Here is a 22,320-nt window from a genome sequence, read left to right as displayed (position 1 = left end):
CTCCCTGCTCTCCCCTCCCTGCTCTCCTCTCCTCTCCCTGCTCTCCCCTCCCTGCTCTCCCCTTCCTGCTCTCCTCTCCTCTCCCTGCTCTCCCCTCCCTGCTCTCCCCTCCTTGCTCTCCCCTCCCTGCTCTCCTCTCCTCTCCCTGCTCTCCTCTCCCTTCACTCCCCTCCTTGCTTTCCTCTCTCTGCTCTCCCCTCCCTGCTCTCCCCTCTCTGCTCTCCCCTCCCTGCTCTCCTCTCCTCTCCCTGCTCTCCCCTCCCTGCTCTCCCCTTCCTGCTCTCCTCTCCTCTCCCTGCTCTCCCCTCGCTGCCCTCCCCTCCCTGCTTTCCTCTCCTTTCACTCCCCTCCCTGCTTTCCTCTCCTTTCACTCCCCTCTCTGCTTTCCTCTCCTTTCACTCTACTCCCTGCTCTCCTCTGCCTTCACTCTACTGCCTGCTCTCCACCCCTGCACTCCACTCTGGAGCCTAAACTACTTTCCAGGGGAAACAGTGGTGGAGTGAGGGTCTGGAGTAAAGTGCTAGGATTCTGAAGGGTTGCTGCAGGGCTTGGAAAGCTGATTCTGCCCTCTCTCCTTGGGAGGCGTGGGCAATGAATTGAGACCCTGGGAGCTGGTTTCCTCAGCTGTCCAATGGGAACAATCCAGGTCCCCACTATTTTAGGGTCTGTAGATTGTCCTCACACCCCTAATGTCTCCTCATTTTGCAGAGGAGAAAAGCAAGGGCACTTGCGGGCACGCAGTAAATTTCCCCAAGTGACAGGCAGTATAAAGATGGACCCGAGTTGGCCACCGGAGCTGGGCTGAGATGAAGGTGCTGCTGCAGAGCCATCAGCAGCTGAGCGAGTCAGGAATGGAGACAGTAATCCAGAGGCCCAGCTGAGCACCCCTGAGCTGAGACTGATTGGAACCAAGGGACAATCCTTGACTCTGTCCTGATGGCACCACAGGATTTCCAAGCAGATTCTTGAGTGGCCACTTCCAGTATCTATAGCCTTCCTCTCTCTTTCCTCTACCACCAAGTGGTATCATCAACCAAGGAGAGAAGGTTGGAGTCCAGGCGCCTGGCAGCCAGGGCACACCATGCCCACAGGGCCTCGTGTAGGAGGAAGGGCTCGGTCACCTGTCCCAGGGTCTGCTGCAGGGCCATCACCCCATCCGCTGCCTGGCTGACCCTCCTCTGCTGCAGGGCCCATCACCCCATCCGCTGCCTGGCTGACCCTCCTCTGCTGCAGGGCCATCACCCCATCCGCTGCCTGGCTGACCCTCCTCTGCTGCAGGGCCATCACCCCATCCGCTGCCTGGCTGACCCTCCTCTGCTGCAGGGCCATCACCCCATCCGCTGCCTGGCTGACCCTCCTCTGCTGCAGGGCCATCACCCCATCCGCTGCCTGGCTGATCCTCCTCTGCTGCAGGGCCCATCACCCCATCCTGCTGCCTGGCTGACCCTCCTCTGCTGCAGGGCCCATCACCCCATCCCGCTGCCTGGCTGACCCTCCTCTGCTGCAGGGCTCATCACCCCCATCCCGTTGCCTGGCTGACCCTCCCGGGGTCTCCCTTTGACACTTTAGAATGGTGGCCTGCGCACCCTGCTTCTGCCCAAGGAGAGAGCTGGCGACTGGGGCCCTTCTGAGGAGGGGAGGCGAGGGCGGGCTTCTGTGGCCGGCAGGCCTGCCAGTCAGTGGCCAGAAGGTCCTCCTGTCTGCCCTCTGGGTGGAGGGAGCACCCCCCTTGCTCTGAGGACAGACTTGCGGCTTTCACTTCAGAAAACTGCTCTGTTCCCTCCTGTCTGGTTGGCAGAACCTACCTTCGCCATGTTGGAAAGGTATGTCTTTCTTCTTAGTCTTTTGACAAACACAGTAACTTCTGTTAAGAACAATACACGCGACCATTACTGATGCTATAGCGCCATGCCCTTCCATAGGATAGCGGGGAGTGCACGCCTGTGCCGAGACTGCCTCCCACCCAGGAGGCCTCCGCACAGCCTGGTCTTCCCACTGTGCGTGGGCTCTTTCCCAAATGGCTGGGAGGTCTTGGCAGGGGCGACTTGACCAAAACACTCCCCGTCCAGCCCAGAAAAATCATGGAATTCCAGTCTCTGTCGTGCCTGAGTAAAGGAGTTCAGGATTTTTGCCTGGAAACCCCGAGTCCCCAGACGTTCTCATTTCTACAGTGCCCGCCTCAGAAAATGACCAAGGAAAGGAAAGGATAAAAAAGAGAGAACACACAGAGAGGAGCATGCTCCCTCTTGAATGTATTCCGTTTTTGCCCCGGAGATGTTCACCGGCTCTTAGCTGAATTGTTGGATGAAAGGAGGGCAGCTTCCACCTTCAAGGGGCTCCGCCTCTGAGAACGGGTCACCAGGTATGCCATGGCTTGCTCCCTGGCACTCTGTGGCCAGAGAGGAAGCCAGCGAGGGGCTCAGGGGAGGGATGGGCCTTGTCTGAAGATGGTCTCAGAGACTAATTCACCTAGAAGGTGACATTCAAGCAGGGCTTGAACATGTAAGTTCGGAGTTACCCGGGGATGGGGGTGGAGAGGCAGTCTCGGCCGGAAGAGTGGCAGGAAAGGCCTTCCGGGGATACCCAGTCTTGTGTGTCTGGGGAGCACCAGTCGGGGTTCCTTGGGGAATGGGAACCAGAGTCCAAGCAGTGAATGACTGCACAGTGAGTGAAGAAGAGTGGACCCTTGAGGGGGCGGGGCCTATGAAAGGCATTTAATTGATCAAATCACTGTTTTGAAACAATCATTGGGTCTAGAGGGGAGGTGACTGAGGTTGGAGGCAGGATGGAGAAGTCACTCGGAAGCTCTGAGTAGGCTAGAGAGGGACAGAGAGACCGCGAGGGGAGTCAGGCAGGTGGTAAGGTGACCCCTGGGAAACGCTTCTTTGCACCTTTCACAGCCAGACTGCACTTTGTCTCTGCAGTGTCCACCCTGCTGCCTTTTTGGCTGACACCAGCTTGGCCAGATGAAAGCTTCCAAGTGGGTCAAACTGGGATTAAGATTGCCAATATGAATATGAACACAGCCAGCTGCAGGGGTGGTGGGTAAAAGTTAGACACCGTCCTATTCTGTGGGCCCTCTGACGAGCCAGCAAACAATGTGCAAAGTTAAAAAAGAGAGTGAGATGCCGGGAGGGTTTGGTGATGCGAGTGGCCTGAGAGGGCCCAAGAGAAACAGGACTGGGTGGGGACGCGCGGATGGAGAGAGCACTAGGCAACGATGGAAACGCTTCACAAGGCAGGAGGGGGACATGGCTGTTTCCAGGACCAGAAACATGGCACCCACAGAGCAGGCGTGTGCTAGTGTTTAAAGGAAGCCGTGGCTGGCCTTGAACAGACAGGCAGCCTGGTGAAAGGTGTGTCAGAGACCATAACCTGGCAGCCAGACAGAAAGAAAAAGTATTCTAGAAAGTCAGCAGTGAGAAGAGAGTACAAAGCTGTGAACACCTTGGTGGCCCACAGGGTGAGAAGCTTAGGGAGATGGGGGTGTTCTAAGGAGAATCTGTGCTCTTTGGAGCCCCTCTAAGAGGCCAGAGCGCACAAAGAGGTGGAAGGATGTCGGTGCCTGAGCCCTGGCCAGCCCTGCTCAAGGGACAAGCAGTGAGGACCACAGGCTGCCCCAAGGTGCAGGCTCAAGAAAGGTGAGCAGCGCTGTCTGGAGCCAGCAGCAGGTTCTCCCTACCTTTTGACAGGCAGCTTTTCTACACTTCTAGCCCCTTGACCTGTCCAAACTCCATGTTATTATTCATTAGGGGAACTGGTAAAGGGTGTGGTGGATCAGCACAGGAATACACCACTGGCACTAAAATGCAAGCGGGAGGTCTGAACAGGGTTGTATGCCTGCGTGACCGTGTTGGGGGGCGGGGGGGGGGGGTGAGGGAGGGGCGGGGGGGGAGGCATTACACAGCTGAGAGTCCTGCCCGTCTGAAAGTCAGATTCTGAATCTACTCTCACAGAATTTATTTTCCCACTGAAACCTACCTTTGAGTTTGGAGATCTGTAAGAGGGCTGGAAAACCTTCCAAAGCATTAAGTAGCCACAGCTTAAATTTCTTACTAAATAACCGGACAGACTTCAGGTACTGAATAGAAACGTCTTCCAGAAAATCGTCAAGGAGGACATCCTCAATTCCCTGCAACACAAGAGTGAGACCGCGTGCCGGCCAGCGCGGGTGTCCTCTAGTTACAAGCGGCCTAAGGTGAACTATGCCACACACTCAGAGAGAAGACCCCTCCTGAGCCCTTGCCGCAGCTCACTGTGCAGGAGCAGAATTTGAATTTTTTCAAAGAGCTTAAAATACTGATAACTGATCCACGGTTTTAAGAAGCACCACACAGGCCATACTAGGCAGGTCAGAACAAAATATTTTCATGGCTGAACCCAGGTGCTGGTTTTCATCCTTTGTGTAAAAAACTTAGAAGCACAAAATTGTCTCCCAGAAAATAAAAAAATAAAAAGTAGCTCTAGCCAGGTGGTTCAGTTGGCTGGAGCATGGTCCCATACACCAAAAGGTTGTGGGTTCGATCCCCAGCTGGGGCGTATATGGGAGGCAACCGGTCAATGATCCCCTCTCACATTGATGTTTGTCTCTCTCTCTCTCTCTCTCTAAAAATTAGTAAAAACATATCCTCAGGTGAAGATTAAAAAAGAAAAACGTTCATGACCAGCTTAAAAACAACAACATATTTTCACCACAGAAACTGTAGTGAAAATATAACTACCCTGAAATTATAATAGTCAGTCTAGATAAAAAACTTGGACTCAGTTTGGAGTTCCCTGGTCACTGAAACCACAGGTTACCATGTACATTGGCTTTTTCTTTACATGAGGTAACTCAGGCTCTCACGGATTTCAAAAGAAAGGCTGAGTTTTAGGGGAAGATTACAGCTTGTGATCCATCCGCCCCACTGTTGGCTCCTCAGAGGCCTGCAGCCAGGGACCTGCAGAGAGGAGGCTCTACCCCAGGCTCTGCACAGCCACCAGCCACGCGTCTTCCTACCTTGTACATCTGTACGTCGTAGCATTTAAAGAGCTGGCACACTTCAGGCAATGCCATGAGCATGACTGTATCGTGTGGCAGAGCTTTCCAGAAGGAAGCGAGCAAGTCCTCCACCTGGAGTGAGGAATGGAACGGATCTCCACAATCTGTGCCTGGCGAGACTAACCCCCACATATACTTAACCAGCCCCAAGTGGTAATGGGATGAATTTCATTCCAATTAATGTAAAGCTTAACTTGGCAGCTTTTCTCGTTGGATGGAATAACGTGGAACATATTTTCATGGCAGTTTTCTGGAAGGAAAGCTGTTTTAACCACCAGGGGGCCCCTGTTGGTTATCATAGGATGAGGAAATGGCCAGAGGGCAAAAACCAGAGTTTAGAACAGTGATGGCGAACCTTTTGAGTTCGGCGTGTCAGCATTTTGAAAAACCCTAACTTAACTCTGGTGCCGTGTCACATATAGAAATTTTTTGATATTTGCAACCATAGTAAAACAAAGACTTATATTTTTGATATTTATTTTATATATTTAAATGCCATTTAACAAAGAAAAATCAACCAAAAAAATGAGTTCGCGTGTCACCTCTGACACGCGTGTCATAGGTTCGTCATCACTGGTTTAGAATGAATGTTCATTGATGATTGACCCTCAATGTGGCTCAGCTCTGAAAGAGGGTGATAGTATGTAACCAGAGAGGCTTCCTCCTTGACACCGAGGTACAAGCCATCTAAGGATTGTCCAAGCAAAAGAGGCCTGGAGTCTTTCTACACAGGAGCCTTCTTAAGGAAGACAACGGCAGCTTCCTTCCTTTTCTTTAGTTTCCCCCATGTTGACTTTTCAGATCCCATGATTGGTCAATCTGAGTTGCCAGTTAATACTCTTGACTACTAGTGATTTCTGCAGGCTTAAGTGTTCTAGGGCATCCCAGCCCTAACACAGACCTACCAGTGATCTCAGTCAAGGAAGTTAGGGCCAACTTCTAAGCTGCCAGATGATGAACCCCTGCTGTCAGGTGCATGAATTCTAGAGAAGACATCTCCATAGAGACTCTCAGACAGTCAACAAAAAATACAGTAATGGGATGAGCGGGATATATTAATCCTTTTCTTCTCAGGTGGGTAAGTTTGAAGCAGGACCTTTCGGAGTTAGTGAGTTTGAATGAGACAGCAGCCACGGGCTCATCTCTGCTAATTCTCTTACCACCCATGTCCAAAGTCATCAAACACCGCTGCACCAGCTTCAGAAACATTTCTCTCTGATGTCATTGTCACTGCTCCAGATTTGATGACCCTCCTCACTTCCTACCTGCCTACAACAAAACCTCCTTACCACCCACTCTGCTCCACTATGGCAGTCTGTGTCACTTCCCACAGTCTTCTCCATGAGTCAGAATTCATCACAGGGCATGCAAGGCCCTCTCTCACTCCAGCCCTCTCTCACACCACCTCCCCTCTGCTTCTCTCCTTTAATGACAATGAAATCTAGTCAGAGCGACCTTTTGTCACATGCCTGTGAACATCCTGCTGCCTTTGTCTGCACCCACTGTTCTACCTGGAATACCTTTCCTCCTCCATTTTGTCTGTTGAACCTCAGCTTTTCCACTAGAGTCCAGCTACATGGCCTCCTCTTGGGAGCACTATCTACTTATCTCTGCTAACTCTTCCTCTGGGCACCCGGAACAGTCTAATCATACTGTTATTCTCGGACTTGCCATATTGTATCATATTATTGGCTTATATCGCTCCTTTTAGTACCAGACTATCAGCCTATCAAACCTTATGGAGAATACCTTCCTAGTTCCAGAAATGGTACTGGTTACAAGGTAAGAATTAAGTTAATATTAATGAGTGAATAAAGAAAAGGAGAAATAGATATCTAATGTGGATATCTATTAATAAACATTACATTAATAAAATAGGGTCCATTCTGAAGACATCATGGTCTCTATCTTACTATCATGCTTTACACTAAGTACTAAATGTACTTATGCTGAATGAATATTATCACCCAAAGTTGAAGTACTTAGAACACTAAAGCAACAGAAAAGCTTTTATTTAACTGTGTACTAGTTTTCCTAGATTTCCATTGCAAAAGATAAAACTCAGAATGGTTAAAAGATTTATTCCACAATCCAATCATTACAATATCCAAGTCAAATCACCCTGCTTCAAAGTCTTGCTTCTTTTTCAGTTGGCATCTATACTAATAATAGATGAATATGCAAATATTCTGGGATGCCGTCACAGTAACAGTAACGACCAAACAGCAGGCTGTGTGGGGCAACCAGGCCAGCAGGGGGATTAGTGAGGGATGACCAAATGACTGAACAGCAGGCTGTGTGGGGTGGCCAGGTTGGCAGGGGGGGCAGTTGGGGGCAACCAGGCTGGTGGGGGGGCAGTTGGGGATGACCAGGCCAGCAGGGGGGCCAGTTAGGGGAGATCAGGCTGGCAGGCAGGTGAGCAGTTAGGAGCCAGCGGTCCCGGATTGTGAGAGGGATGTCTGACTGCTGGTTTAGGCCCGATCCCCGGGATCAGGCCTAAAGCGACAGTCGGACATCCCTCGAGGGGTCCCGGATTGGAGAGGGTGCAGGCTGGGCTGAGGGGACTCCCCCCTCTCCCCCCCCCCCCCGCATGAATTTCATACACTGGGCCTCTAGTGTATCAATAAAATGATTCTTTAACATTATTAAAAATTCAAGGTGAATAATATTATCAACACCCTATTCAAAATTAGCTGAAATTAGAGTCTAAACATAGCTGAAGTATATTTATTTATTTATTTATTTTTATTTTTTTAAATTTATTTTAGAGTGAGAGGAAGGGAGGGTGGGAGGGAGTGAGAGAAACATTGATTTGCTGTTCTACTTATCCATGCATTGATTGGTTGCTTCTTGTATGTGCCACTGACCAAGGATTGAACCCACAACCTTGGTGTATCAGAATGGCACTTTAACCAGCTGAACTACCTGGCCAGGCTATGAATTATATATAAAGAATAAAGATAGTTATATTAGCACCTTGGAAAAGTCTCAAATTATTAAACAATAAAAATATCACCCTCAATAACTCACTCATTATAAAATAGCTGAATTATACACCCTTTAGTGCATTAGACTTCCCTTGAGGGGTCTTTTCAAGTAAAATGTAGAACAGTGAGTCATAAATTCTTGTGTTTTATAGATAAAATCCTACCCGCTCAAGTTCTTGGTTCCTCACACTTTGTAGAATGTCTTGACAATAGTTGCAGTATTCATCAGCAAGAAAGGCCATCTAGGAAGGAGATGGGAAATTATTTCATTCTGCAGGCTACTTTAAGAATTAACTTCTCCTCAGAGGCCTTTCTGAGGTCCTTGGAGGCAGTCGCACTTCTGACCTGACAGAGCTGAGTCTCCCTCCTGTGGAGTAATGCATACTTTATTGGCCTACAATTGATGTGGCTTCAATTTTGATGTCTGTTCCAACCTTTATAAAGGTCACCAACCATTGACATCTTTCTCCCTAAACCTCCATTTTCCTCCTCCATTTTCCCTAGTCCCAGGTTCTAGAAATCCACATATCTGTTTCCCTTTTTAGTCATGGAAGGCCCTCACTCTAGAAGATGACAGAGTGGTCCCAGGGGCAGCCTTTTTATAGGACAAGAGAGGAAGACCTAACTCTCCTGACCACCACCAAGTACAGGAGGAAATGTTGGTCCTTATGGGTCTGGGAGAAGGCAAATATTACTCTACCTGGTACAACAAAATTAACAGGCAAAAAAGAAGACATGCACTGTCTGAGGTATCAAAGGTGTAAAAAGTTAGTCTCCCCACGGCGTGCATTTTGTAGGAGTACTTCCTTGCCAGTTTTTGCTCCCAGAATGGACATCTCCTGAATTCAAACAAAGGTGATCCAATTTGGTCTATTATTAGTGAATGATTTTCACACTAGCATACCATTTACACACTGTATTATTTCTTTAAAATAAAATGCATTTTCTCACATATAAGCCATATAATAATCACATCGCTTCTATATAATCTTTTATCCATACCTCTGCACACATTACTGACCCCAGCAACTTTACCCCTCATTTCATTTCAAAAGATACTAACCTTCCTTTATAATTCTATGAATTATGGTCATCAAGAAAGAGTTAGAACTTAATATATTACCCAAATGTATCGCTCATGTAGACATATATTACAAGTGCTATATAGTAATGTACAATAAAAATATTATCTATACATTAATTAATGCCACAAATACATTTTTACAATCCTTGTCCACCTAATTGTCCCTCCTTGAGTCACCATATATGTATTATAAAAATGGCTAGTTGTAGCAGAAATCTTGGGCCCTAAATAACAAGAAAAAGGAAGGGTGTGGACTTTTCTTTAGAAGAGCAATTTACAGAAAGGTAAACTTTCTATCAAGGAGAAAAGAAAGGTAACCATTAATGATCAAAGCCAATATTTCTTGAGTGTGGTCCTGAAACCATCTATATTACAATCCCTAGGGGTGAGGACAGAAATCTGTCATTGTAACTAGATTCCCAGTGAGCCAAATATACACTCAAGTTGAGAGTATCAGCTCTAGGCAGACTATTCTTTTTCCAACTCTGCATAAATCTCTACATTGGAACATGGCAAATGCATCATACTTTCACCTGGTCAGAAGAAGTTATCTGGCTGAAACCGGTTTGGCTCAGTGGATAGAGCGTCGGCCTGCGGACTGAAGGGTCCCGGGTTCAATTCCGGTCAAGGGCATGTACCTGGGTTGTGAGCACATCCCCAGTGGGAGATGTGCAGGAGGCAGCTGATCGATGTTTCTCTCTCATCGATGTTTCTAACTCTCTATCTCTCTCCCTTCCTCTCTGTAATAAATCAATAAAATATATTTTAAAAAAAGAAATTAAAAAAAGAAGTTATCTGAAAATACAGTATTGTAGTAATATAAGAAATTATTAACAAGGAGAATATGAGAGTAAGCTATTACAAAATAAAATAATAAAAGTAAATTTATGTGTTTCTGAAGTCAATTCCCTCAGGCCTTTTCCTGTGAAAAGAACTGATATTGCAGTAAAAAAAATGTTTAAATCATGAACTGAAAGCTATTCTTCACAATATAAACAATCAGAAATCTAAAAAGATATAGTACAGAACTCAAGTTTGAGTTGTGCTGAAGAAGGCATTCAGGAAAGAACCAGAGGGATTCTCATTCGGGTGGTCATTCAGCATAAAAACAAAGAAAAAAGTGAGAAATTTTATATAGATTTCATAGGTATATTAAATGCAATTTGGGATTTTCAACAGATCCAAGAAATATTATTAGAATTAGTCATTCACTTATTCCACCAACCTTCAGTGCACACATACCATGTGGCAACCCCTAGAGATACAATGGGGGAGCCTTCCTTCCTGTCATGGCCCATCCCTCTAGGCACCATCTGCCTCCCCTGAGCTACTCCATCAATTCTCCTCAATGTCTTTGTTCTTCTGGCATCCTTGAAGATACTACTTCCAGAATTATCACTCCCAAAGTAAATGCATCCTGTCACTCTCCTTCTGAAGATGTCTCACTGGTTTCCGACAGTCTCTTGGGTGAAATCCAAATTCCTCAGCCTGGCATTGACAAGCTGCCCACCATCTGGACCTCACGCAGAGTCTCCTGCTCCCCAACATTCTCACTTCTGGCTCCTCACTGCCCACATACATCTCAGCACATATGCAAGTTATACCCTCAAGAAAAGTGTCTCCTAAAGAAGGACCCTTGTGACCCTTCCAGAACCAGCTCAAGGGCAGTGTGGCAAGCAGAGTAAAAGCCCCAAAAGATGTCTATATCCTAATCCCTGGAACCCAACCTGGCAAAGGGACTTTGCAGGTGTGATTAAGGCTAAGGACCTTGAGATGAGGAGATTATCTTGGATCATCCAGATGACCCTTAATGTAATCAAAAGAGTCCTTAAAAGAAAAGAACCTTTCCCAGATGCAGAAAATCGTAGAGATGGCAGCATGGAGGACTCAGCCTGCCTTTGCTGGCTTTCAAGACTTAGGAAGAGCCACAAGACAAGGAACAGGACAACTTCTAGAAGCTGGAAAAGTCAAAGAATGGGTTCTCTCCTAAGTCCCTCAGAATGAACATAGCCCTGTGAACCCTTTGATCTTAGTTTAAACAAGAGGAGAAACTGTGTTGGACTTGTGACCTATAGAACTACAAGATAATAAATTTGTATTATTTTAAGCCACCAAATTTGTGCTAATTTATTACAGCAACAATAGGAAATGAACACAGGCTATCTTTTCTGGGAAAGCCCACCACAACCTTTTTTCCTCCCTCCCATTTTGGAGTTCCCACCCCACTGATGGCTTCCACTGCCTATTGAACACAGTTGTTTCATGTCTATCTTAGCTCTCCAACTATAAATCTGTGTGGGCTGTGTGCAGTCTTTTGTTGAGCCTTGATTACTAATGGCATCTCTGAGAGGAATTGACCTCTAGGCCAACTGGCTGTGAGGACCAGCTGCAACTACAGTGGGAGAGCTGCTGTGCAGGAGACACCCTTATGGAGGAGGACTTGCTTCAGTGGGGCTTTGGTGCTCACAGAGTCTTCCCCTTGAGTGTCATTTGTAGATGCATAGAGTTGTAATCTGATATGGTCTGAAGTTGTTCACTGGTGCACTGGCTCTAGGGCCTCCCAGGAGGTACAAAGTCAGCCACTAACTGGGGCCACCTTGCAGGGGCTACACAGAGATCTGTAAATAGTTGATACTTCTATTGGGCTAGGAAGTGCCAAGGTGAGGCCCAGCTGTGAAGCAAGGCAGGCTGGTGCTAGTGCTGGATCTTGGGCCTTTTATTGATAGGTTTGGGGCATGCTGTCACCAGCTGCAGCTTGTTTGAGAGATTTTAGAAAACTTTGAAGCCTGAGCCAGGACATGCCATTCATATTTAAAAGCAGCTGCCAACAGCTTGGGTGGGGCTGAAAATTGGATGGCGAAAGATCTCAGGAAATCACCAGGGTGGAGTGAACAGTGTGGGTCACTCTGATGGAAACTCAGATATGGATGCCAGTCATCTCTACAGTGGAGGAGGTCCTAGTACAGGAACAATGGCCCCCAGAGCACCCCTGTGAGGGACAAAGCTGCCCCTGAATTTCCACCCCAATTCCAGGGAGTACAGCTCCTCCTCAAATGTCCATGGATTACCTCAAAGCCACTGCCCAGCACTGGAGCTCAGAGGAAGCAAGACTGCATGAGTTCATGTGTGGGCCCTTTAAGAGGAACATCTGGGACTCCAGCAGTCTCTGCACCACTCAGCCACAATCCTTGCTAGTTTTTACAGCCCAAAGTTGTGGGGACTTCTCTTCCAAGCTCTGGAACCCTAGGCTGGGGGTCTGGTGTGAGGCTGGGACTCCCAGCTTCTCATGGGAGGCCTTGAAGACATCCTTCTTGACATAAAAAAACCCCACAAAAAAACAATGCACATGGGTGCTAGACCAGCCTGTTCAGTGCCTCCTCCCCTTCTACCAGTCTCAATGTGCTTCCTTCTTTACTTCTCTAGTGGTAGGAATTCCATTCAGCCAGGTTTCAGGCAGTTCTTAATGATGGCTGTTCTGTATTATAGTTGTAATTTTGATTTGCTTGTGGGAGGCAGTGAGTACAGGTGTTTACCTATGCTGCCATCTTGGTTCTTCTCTGTTTGTTTGTTTTTTTATATTCCAAATCACTGATTTGATTTTCAGCATCATCTACTCTACTCTTGATTCCCTGTAAATTATTCTTCATTTCCATTAGTGTATCTTTCATTTCTGATTGGTTCTTTTTTATGGTTTTATGTTCTCTTTCATGCTGTTGAAGTTCTCACTAAGTTCTTTGAACATCCTTATAACTATTCTTGTGAACTCTATCTTGTAGTTTGCTTGCCTCTATTTCATTTAGTTCTTTCTCTGAAGATTTCTCCTGTTCTTTCCTTTGGAACTAGTTTCTTTGTCTCTGCACTTTGGCTGCTTCCCTGTGTTTATTTCTATGTATTAGGTAAAGCTGCTACATCTCCCTGACTTGGAAGAGTCTCCTTGTGTAACAGGTGTCCTGTAGGACCCAGTGGTAAAGCTTCCCCAGTCACGGGAGCCTGGCATTCCAGGTGTGCTCCTGTGTGGACTGTGTGCACTGTCTTGTTGTAGTTGATTGCTGTTGGCGTCACTGAAAGAGACTGACTCTCAGGACAATCAGCTGTGAGGACTGGCTGAGACTACAGCAGAGGAGCTTCCATGTAAAAGTCAATGCAGTCTCAGCGTGGCTTCTTCTTTAAATCCCAAGTTGTAGAACTTCCATTCAGCTAGATTTCAGGTGGTTCTGAATGGTGTTTGTTTCATAAATTAGTTGTAATTTTGATGTGGTTGTGGGAGAATTTGAGTACCACATTTACCTATGCTGCCATCTTGACCAGAAGTATCCAAAACTGTATTCTATTCAAATATAGAGGGTATAGCTTTTTTATTTGTATTTTTTGTTTTCTTTAATATCTCAATCAGCCTTCAAGAGTGCTAGTCACAGAACATGTTTTCAAAAGGTTGTCCATTCAATGACAATTGTCAACAAGATAGCATCAAAGAGCTATCATGTTGTTTTGGACAACTAAAGTAAAATTCAACTCGCGATGTCATAGCTATTAATAGGTCTGGTGTCCCAATTTAAAGGGCTATCATTGTAATATAGAAACACTTCAACACAGATTTATCATTCACAAAATATACAACCTTTTTAATTACAGTGAAAGAAACATATTAAACAGCAGATGGGCAGCCACATAGTATGGTCTTGAAGACAGGACTTCATCTGTCCCCACATAATGTGTGCCACACAGTGGACACTCAACAATCCTGTTGAATTGATGAGTGGTTAAGACTACACATAAGAACATTACACACAGGAAAATATATGTATCTAATTAAGAAATTACTGAATATTTCTGGGTCTATTATAGTAAATCTATTTTATTCAGCACTCACTGTTCCGTCTTGTTGGATAATGCTGCCATAATTAGTAGATTTTTCAAAGGCAATGACGTCTCCACTGTGACAGAACAGATAACAGAGTAATAATTTTAGTAAGACACTTATTTCTGAGCATAGGAATAAAGTTTCTTTTGCAGTGAGGTAATTTGTATGGGGAATAACTTTTATTTCAAAACCATTCTTGAAGTTTATATCCAAAACTGGTGATTATCTCCTGATTGCAGTTATTAAAAAATCCATTTCTGTAACTGGGACAACTACATATTAATATTAATGGTTTATTAACTACAGAAGGAGGATATTATGTCATTATGGGTAGAGCTCACTCCTGTGAGAAAAGAAAAATTATTATGGATATGAAGTCTTACACTTTCTGACATGGGATTTAGAATGATCAATTCAGAAACAATGATATCCTCTGAATTGATGGATATAGCAGAGCACCTTCACAGAACAAGGAAAATGAGAATCTAAGTTCCATTTCACCATGCCTCTTGGATTCATATATTATACTGGAGACATGTATATGTCATGGAGAACAAACTCAGTTTTACCCATGTGGTGTGGTACATTTTCCCTTTAATAGTGGGCATTTGAGAAACTGGGAGCAAAGGAACCCCAACTTTTCACAGGGAATGTGCATTCTTCAGATGTCAGAAGATAGTTTCCTCACTATCTTCAGAGCTGTGGCAGCTCTGTCCACTCCAACATTTCCTCCCACTTGATTGTTCCGACTCTACCTAAACACACAAAGAGAAGAGGAAGCCACCAGACTAACACTACTTTTGGAAGCAATGTCTTCAAGGCAGAGATGGCCTGGGAGGTGGGTGGGAGTCAGAGAGGAGGTGAAAGGAAACAGCTTTTATCTCACATATAAAGGTCCTACATCCCCTCCCAGTCTCTCCAAAGCTCCAGGAGCTCTCTCCTGAAGGTTTGTGTTAGTTCATTCTCCAACTCAACTCATGGAAAACTGGGCTGAATACTTGACACCCATCTGGTCAATGTTTCCGTGTAACACTCTATTTAAAATAGGGCAGATAGATCCAGGGTCTGGAAGCAAATCCACTAAAAAGTCACTCCCGTTTTATCATTTAATAAGAGTTGTTATCACAACAGGAATTGATCTTTGGACTGCTCAATGGCAAGAAAGTTTCAGGATATTGTTCAAAATGGAAGGAATATATATAAATATTTGGGGTGGGGTGGGGGTTGGTTGCCCAACATCTGTGAAGTTGAAAATCCGTATATAACTTAAGCTGGCCCTTTGAATACATGACTTTCCAACCACCAGTTGACCCTTGAACAACTGGGCTTGAATTGCTCAGGTCAATTGCACTGTTTCAATTTAATTTAGTGGGTCAATTGAACTGAGCAGGTCAATTGAAAAATCTAAGTTCATATAAATGAATCCCATATAGCTTGAATCAACTATATATCTACACATAGGATGATGCAAGGAGAGCCAAAGGTTAAGAATTTAAAATGTTTTAGAATTCTACTTTTTGTGTCTCAATGGTATCTTCTTGGGTAAATATGGACAATGGTGGAGTTTCTCCTGGTAAAATTTATAAACAGCCCATTGCCACACAGATTCTAGGACGTTATATCAACAAGAACAACAAACACTAAAACAATTAATAAAATCTTGAATGAAGAAGACAGAAGAAAATGTCAGAAATGAAAGTTAGCTGAATAAAGGGCAGTCGTCAACCTTTAAGAGACGTCTTAAAAATCACTTGAGATTTTCTTCAACTAAATTGGAAGTAGGGCAATTTCTCTATCATTCCGCATGTTAACATGCTATTCCTAATATGTTTTCTTTAGAAAATGAATATATTCAATTGCATCCATCCACCCATCCATCTGTCCAACCATCCATCCAACTGTCCATTTCTTATTCATTCATCAAATGCCTACTCTATGTTAGGCTTTGTTCTAGACCAGCGGTTCTCAACCAGTGGGTCGCGACCCCTTTGGCGGTCGAACGACCCTTTCACAGGGGTCGCCTAAGACCATCCTGCATATCAGATATTTACATTACGATTCATAACAGTAGCAACATTACAGTTATGAAGTAGCAACGAAAATAATTTTATGGTTGGGTCACAACATGAGGAACTGTATTAAAAGGGCCAGGAGGTTGAGAACCACTGTCTAGACCTAGTGGATATAGCTGTGGCAGATAAAGTCTCTTGTCACAGAAGTTATAGCCTAAGAGGAGGAAAGATGTTAAACAAATAATTTCAAAGAGATTGAGGGAAGGTTTTGAAAGATGAAATACAGGTTTTTGGGCAACCTATGTTCAGGGACCATTCTATTCTCTTGTTAGTTCGACAGTTTATATCCCTGTAAACTAGCAGCTGGATAAGCTGAAGAGAGCTTCACTTGTGATTAATTAGGTGCTTTGGTTAACAGGTTACACAACACCATCTCTGGACAGCACTTCTTAAACTCTTTCCCTGGCAATAATCTTCAGGAGACATGCCTTTGTACTCAGAAACAGGAATCCAAAAGCTGGAAGTTCTAGTTTTTTATTAAATAAACTAGAGGCCCGGTGCACAAAAATTTGTGCACTCGGGTGGGGGAGAAGGGGTCTCTAAGCCTGGCTTGTGCCCTCTGGCAGTCTGGGACCCCTCGGGAGATAATGACCTGCTGGCTTAGGCCTGCTCCCCGGTGGCAGAGGGCAGGCCCAATCCCTAGGTGCAGCCCCTGGTTGGGCTCAGAGCAGGGCCGATTGGGGAATTGGGGCACCACCCCCTGTCATGCACAGAGCAGGGCAGATCGGAGGTTGCGATGCCACCCCTAGTCACACTCAGGGTAGGCCCTATTGGGGGGTTGGGGCACCGCCCTGTCACACTCAAGGCAGGGTCGATAGGGAGGTTGCGGCGCCACCCTCTGTCATGCACAGAGCAGGGCCGATCGGGGGGTTGGGGAGCTCCCCCCTGTCACTCACAGAGCAGGGCCCATCAGGGGGTTGGGGAGCTCCCCCCTGTCACACTCAGGGCAGGGCCGATGGGGAGATTATGGCTCTACCCCATCACACACAGAGCAGGGCCTGTGGGGAAGGGGGTTGGGGTGCTGCACCCTGTCACACACAGAGCCCCAGGGCGATCACGGGGTTTGGTCGCTGCCCCCTGTCACGCTGATCCCGGTGCCGGGAGGCCTCATGGCTCCGCTGATCCCAGTGCTGGGAGGCATATTACCCTTTTACTATATAGGATAGAGGCCTGTTGCACGGGTGGGGGCCGGCTGGTTTGCCCTGAAGGGTGTCCTGGATCAGGGTGGGGGTCCCGCTTTGGTGTCTGGCCAGCCTGGGTGAGGGGATGATGGCTGTTTGCTGCTGGTCACACCCCCTTCAGGGTGGGGGTCCCCACTGGGGTGCCTGGCCAGTCTGGGTGAGGGGCTGAGGGCCGTTTTCAGGCTGGCGGGTGACTGAAGCTCCCAACCGCTCCTTTTTTTCTTTTTTTTTAATTCTGGGCCAGCTTTAGCTCTGAGGCTCAGCTCCAGCTATGAGACCTCTGCTGCTGAAAGCAGGTTTCTGGCCTTTGTTTACCTTCTGTATTTGAAACGATGTTTCGGTCCTGCTGGCTGAAGCCTGGCTGACTGAAAGCTGGTTTCTGGGGTTTTGTTTAGCTTCTATATTTGTTACAATGTTTCTTAGAGAGCAGCTGAGAGGCTGGCAAGGCAGGTGGGGAACTTGGCTTCCTCCTTCACTGGAGCAAGCAAGCCTCCCTGTTCGAGTCAGCTGCCTGGCTGCCGGCCGCCATCTTGGTTGGCAGTTAATTTGCATATCTCAGTGATTAGCCAATGGGAAGGGTAGCGGCCGTATGGCTAATTACCATGTTTCTCTTTCATTAGATAGGATGACCTCACCTATCACTTTCCTCTCCCTCCCAACCCTGACCCTGGTAGCTTTGGAGGCCAGTCGCCTGAGTGATGCTATCACGTATTTTGGGTTTTTAAATGAAACTCCCATGTTTCTGCCATGTGTTTAATGCAGAATGAGTTTGATTCAATCGCCATTGAAAGGAGAGTGGTGTCAACCTTTCGCTGTTATAAGGAAAACTGAGAGGGAAATTAGGCCTATGTGTGGCAGACAAGGAGGCACCATCCTAATATAGTCACTGCGGAGCTATGTCATTTTTGTAGTTTCAATAATTGTTGTTTCAATGCTACATAGGGATTTTATGCATTAAAACAACTATAATGGAAAAGGAATATTTATCAACCCCATGGAGAAATGAGATCTGTAAAATGGTCCTCATCACTACCTGCCCAGCCATGACATCTGGAATGCCCTAATTAAAATGAATGGATTATCACATGGGTCAACATATTGGTTTGGTGATAGCCTATTTATTTATTTTAAAAATTATCTAGTCTTACAGAACATATGCAAGCAAAGATCCATGAAGATACGCATGATTAAAAGGTGAGTGAGAGGCAATATTAGACAATGGCTACAAAGCAGATGAGCAGAGAATCCGTGAATCAGTGCTGGGGACCAGCATCAGGCAAAAGGGTGACTGTGAAGGGCCAAGTTAAAGGCATCAGCTCTTAGAGGTTCTGGCCAACGAGGTCGAATGAACACTTCCGGCAATGGCTGTGCTTTAATCTTGCAGGCAAGGCGTGGCTGAGAGAGAAATGAGACTATGCAGACAGTGTGCCCCCTTCTGCACCCTGGGGACCACCCCCCAAGAGGAGGGTCAGTGAGGGTGAGGAGGCCAAAGCAGTACTGGAGGTGACAGTTTCAGCTCTCAGGGTACCAGCCAGGATGGCCTCGTGTTCTGGGGTCACTGCCTCTGTGTCGTTTCCGTATGTGGCTCTGATTCAGTCCTATGGAACATTTATTCAGTTAGGATCAAAAGCAGTCATTGCTAAAATACAGCTTTAATAAAAGCACAGCAAACATCCAGAATCGGCCTTGCTGTGAACAGAGGACTTCCAGTCCAAAGAGAAGTCTTCCTCCACGGTCCTCTGAGGGCCTGGGTTGCTTTAAGCTGTGAATCATGATGACAGAGAAAAGGCCCAGGGCAGAGGGTGGCTTGACCTGAGGCGCATCAGCACAGAAGGTCCCTTGGCTCCTGGTGAGTTGTCCCTCAGCATCTGCACAGAGCCCAAGCCAGGCAGGCACGGGATGTTAAGCTTCAACTTCTGGGAGGAAGGGAACGGGCTCAGAGGTTCCAGAAAGGGCCAGGGGAATGGGGGAGGGAGGAGGGCAGAGGCAGAGTAGCCCCAGGGGCGAAGGAAGGCCCAGAATAGAGCCGGCTTCCTTGTCCAGCTCCCCCACTCCCTTGCTATGTGGCCTTACACACATTGCCTAGGCCCTGAGGGCCCCGTTTCCCATCCCTCTAAAGGCAGGGAGTGGGGTGTAAGGACTTCTGAGACCCTTTCTCACTTGCAGAGCCTGTCCCCTGTGAACAGGTGGCCTCCAGTGCCCTGCAGGGCTTAAATGATGGTTAGAGGATGCTTTCTGGGCTTTGCACAGGGAGGGTACAGAGACCTTCCTTCCGGAGCCTTGAAAATGGTCCTTTACTGGGCGCAGTGCTGGCAGCCTGACAGCCACATCTCTTAGTGTTATGATCAATTTGGCTAAAAAGGTCCAGTGTAAAGAGAACTGAAAAATGATTTTATGGCACACAACTCATCTTTTTCACCCAATAAAATCTTTTTTATTTTTTAAATTGATTTTAGAGACGAATGGAAAGGGAAAGAGAGCTAGAAACATCAATGATGAGAGAGAATAATTGATCGGCTGCCTCCTGCACACCCCACGCTGGGGATGGAGCCTGCAACCTGGGCATGTGCCCTGACCAGGAATCCAACCCTGACCTTCTGGTTCATAGGCTGACGCTCAATCACTGAGCCACACCAGCTGAGCCCCATAAAATCTTTTAAATGTAGTGTTAGCTTGATATACTTTTTGGCATTTAACTTTGTTTTAGTCTAACTACAATTTGCATTCACATTCTCAGGTTTTGACATCATTTGTCATTAATCCAGACTTTCATTTACATCATTTTGGCATTGCATTTTGCCCTCTCAAATCACTCTAACAATAGTGAAACAACTTGAAGCAATTATAAAGGTAAGAGGATAAAAATGTAATAAAACCCAGTTCATGGACCAGGCTTGTTTAAAGTGTCAGACTGCAGGACAAAGGTGCTTCGTCCTCTAATCATTAAAGAATCTCATGTCAATATTTACTCAAACCACACTAATTATTTTGGTTTTGAATAGGAGAAGATATCCTTAATTTAATGAATATTTTTATAACTGAAGTTAAAATAGTAAATATATGTATTCATATAAGGACCTGTGTTGTTGTGATTGCAAAACACTGTATTTAATATCATCTTGATTATACTAGTACTAATCACTAAAATATATTGAGCACTAACTCATTGCTAAGTTTTTTACTTGGATTATCTTAGTTCTCACAATAACCTATTAAGTAGGTAGGTAGTAATTCGTTATTATCCCCATCTATCTATAATAATAAAAGGGTAATATGCTAATTAGACTGGATGTCCTTCCGGATGAAGCCGGGGCCTGAGGGAAGCATGGGTCCCGGGTACCTGCCAGTGGCCGGAGCCAAGCCCAGGTCCCAGGTGCCAGAGGGAAGCTGGAGGAAGGAAGGCCTACTCTTGCATGAATTTCATGCATCGGGCCTCTAGTCCTAATATATAAAGAGCCAGGGTCCATCACAACCAAAATGTTCGGATGGATGACCAAACACCAGGCTAGGGTCCCGGTGGCGCGGCACAAGTCAGTCCTGGGTCCCAGCCGGTGCGGTGGGAGTCGATCTTGGGTCCCAGCCACCCACAGCAGGAGTCGGTCCTGGGTCCCAGCGTCCCGCAGCGCAGCGGCGGGAGGGAGCTGTGGGCCCCAGCCACCAGCGGTGTGGCAGTGGGAAGGAGCTGTGGGAATGAAGCCATGCTGCTATTAGACTGGTTTCTAGGTCCCTCCCCCTGCCCGCAGGCTCCAGGGAACCGAAGCCATGCTGCCATCAGACTGGCCTCTTGGTCTTTACCCCCCAGCCCGCAGGACCGGGGAACCAGAGCCATGCTGCGATGGGACTGGACCCTACCCGACGGGTCCCGGATTGTGAGAGAGTGAAGGGTGGGCTGAGAGACCCCCTCCTGAGTACATGAATTTTTGCGCACCAGGCCTCTAGTCTATAATAATAAAAGCATAATATGCTAATTAGACCAACAGCCAAACGACCTTCTGGACGTCCTTCTGGACGACTTTCTGGATAAAGCCGTGGCTGCAAGGGCTAAGGCAAGCTGCTGTGGCTGGGAGGGCCGAGCCCCTTGCATGAATTTCATGCACCGGGCCTCTAGTCTACACTAATAAAAGAGAAACATGGTAATTGGCGTACGACGCTACCCTTCCCATTGGCTAATCAGCGTATCCTTATGCAAATTAATTGTCAGCCAAGATGGTGGCCGGCAGCCAGGCAGCTGGAAGCGAACATGAGGCTTGCTTGCTCCAGTGACTGCAGACTGCAACGTTCCCCTCCTGCCTTGCTGGCCTCTGAGCTGGCAGTTTGAAACTTTGTAACAAATATAGCCGGCTGGGATCTCAGAGCTGAAGTTATACATTGTTTCGATTATAAAACCGAAACAAACCAGATACCTGCTCTCAGAGCTAGAGCCAGAGCTAAAGCTGGCCCAGAATAAAATAAAAAAAAGGAGTGGTTGGGAGCTTCAATCAACAACCGCCAGCCTGAAAGCAGCCCTCAGCCCCTCACCCAGACTGGCCAGGCACCCCAGTGGGGACCCCCACCCTGAAGGGTGTGTGACCAGCTGCAAACAGCCATCATCCCCTCATCCAGGCTGGCCAGGAACCCCAGTGGGGACCCCCACCCTGATCCAGGACACCCTTCAGGGCAAACCAGCCGGCCCCCAGGCCTCTGTCCTATATAGTAAAAGGGTAATATGCCTCCCAGCACCGGGATCAGCAGAGCCTCGAGGCCCCCTGGCACTGGATCAGCGTGACAGGGGGCAGCGCCCAAACCCCTTGATAGGCCCTGCTCTGTGTGTGACAGGGTGTGGCGCCCCAAACCCCCCCGCCCCACGGGCCCTGCTCTGTGTGTGACAGGGTAGAGCCATAACCTCCCCATTGGCCCTGCCCTGAGTGTGACAGTGGCTGCGCCCCAACCCCCTGATCAGCCCTGCTCTGTGTGTGACAGGGTGCGGTGCCCCAACTCCCCCCCCACCCCCTGCCCCACGGGCCCTGCTCTGTGTGTGACAGGGTAGAACCATAACCTCCCCATCGGCCCTGCCCTGAGTGTGACAGTGGCGGCGCCCCAACCCCCTGATCGGCC

At 47.1% G+C, this 22,320-nt stretch overlaps 1 protein-coding gene across 2 annotated transcripts in view; it reads right to left on the bottom strand.

The window, feature by feature from the left end:
- RFX8 (regulatory factor X8) overlaps positions 1–22,320 on the bottom strand; it is a 65,649-nt gene that overhangs the window by 15,533 nt on the left and 27,796 nt on the right. Inside the window, exons 2-6 of one of the 2 annotated variants that reach the window (XM_070428538.1) lie at positions 8,810–8,923; positions 8,217–8,270; positions 5,000–5,113; positions 3,982–4,132; positions 1,806–1,864 (exon numbers count right to left, since the gene is read on the bottom strand). In XM_070428538.1, the coding sequence (XP_070284639.1) occupies positions 1,806–1,864; positions 3,982–4,132; positions 5,000–5,113; positions 8,217–8,270; positions 8,810–8,923 (492 nt within the window). Of the gene's footprint in view, positions 1–1,805; positions 1,865–3,981; positions 4,133–4,999; positions 5,114–8,216; positions 8,271–8,809; positions 8,924–22,320 lie in introns of those variants that run through there. The other variant, XM_070428539.1, reaches the window with a different exon arrangement.

The sequence above is a fragment of the Myotis yumanensis genome, unplaced genomic scaffold, assembly GCF_028538775.1.
Source record: "Myotis yumanensis isolate MYYU_CA2020_CCGP unplaced genomic scaffold, mMyoYum1.0.hap1 SCAF_11, whole genome shotgun sequence".
Taxonomy (NCBI): Eukaryota; Metazoa; Chordata; class Mammalia; order Chiroptera; family Vespertilionidae; genus Myotis; species Myotis yumanensis.
This window is presented reverse-complemented; position numbering and strand designations above follow the sequence as displayed.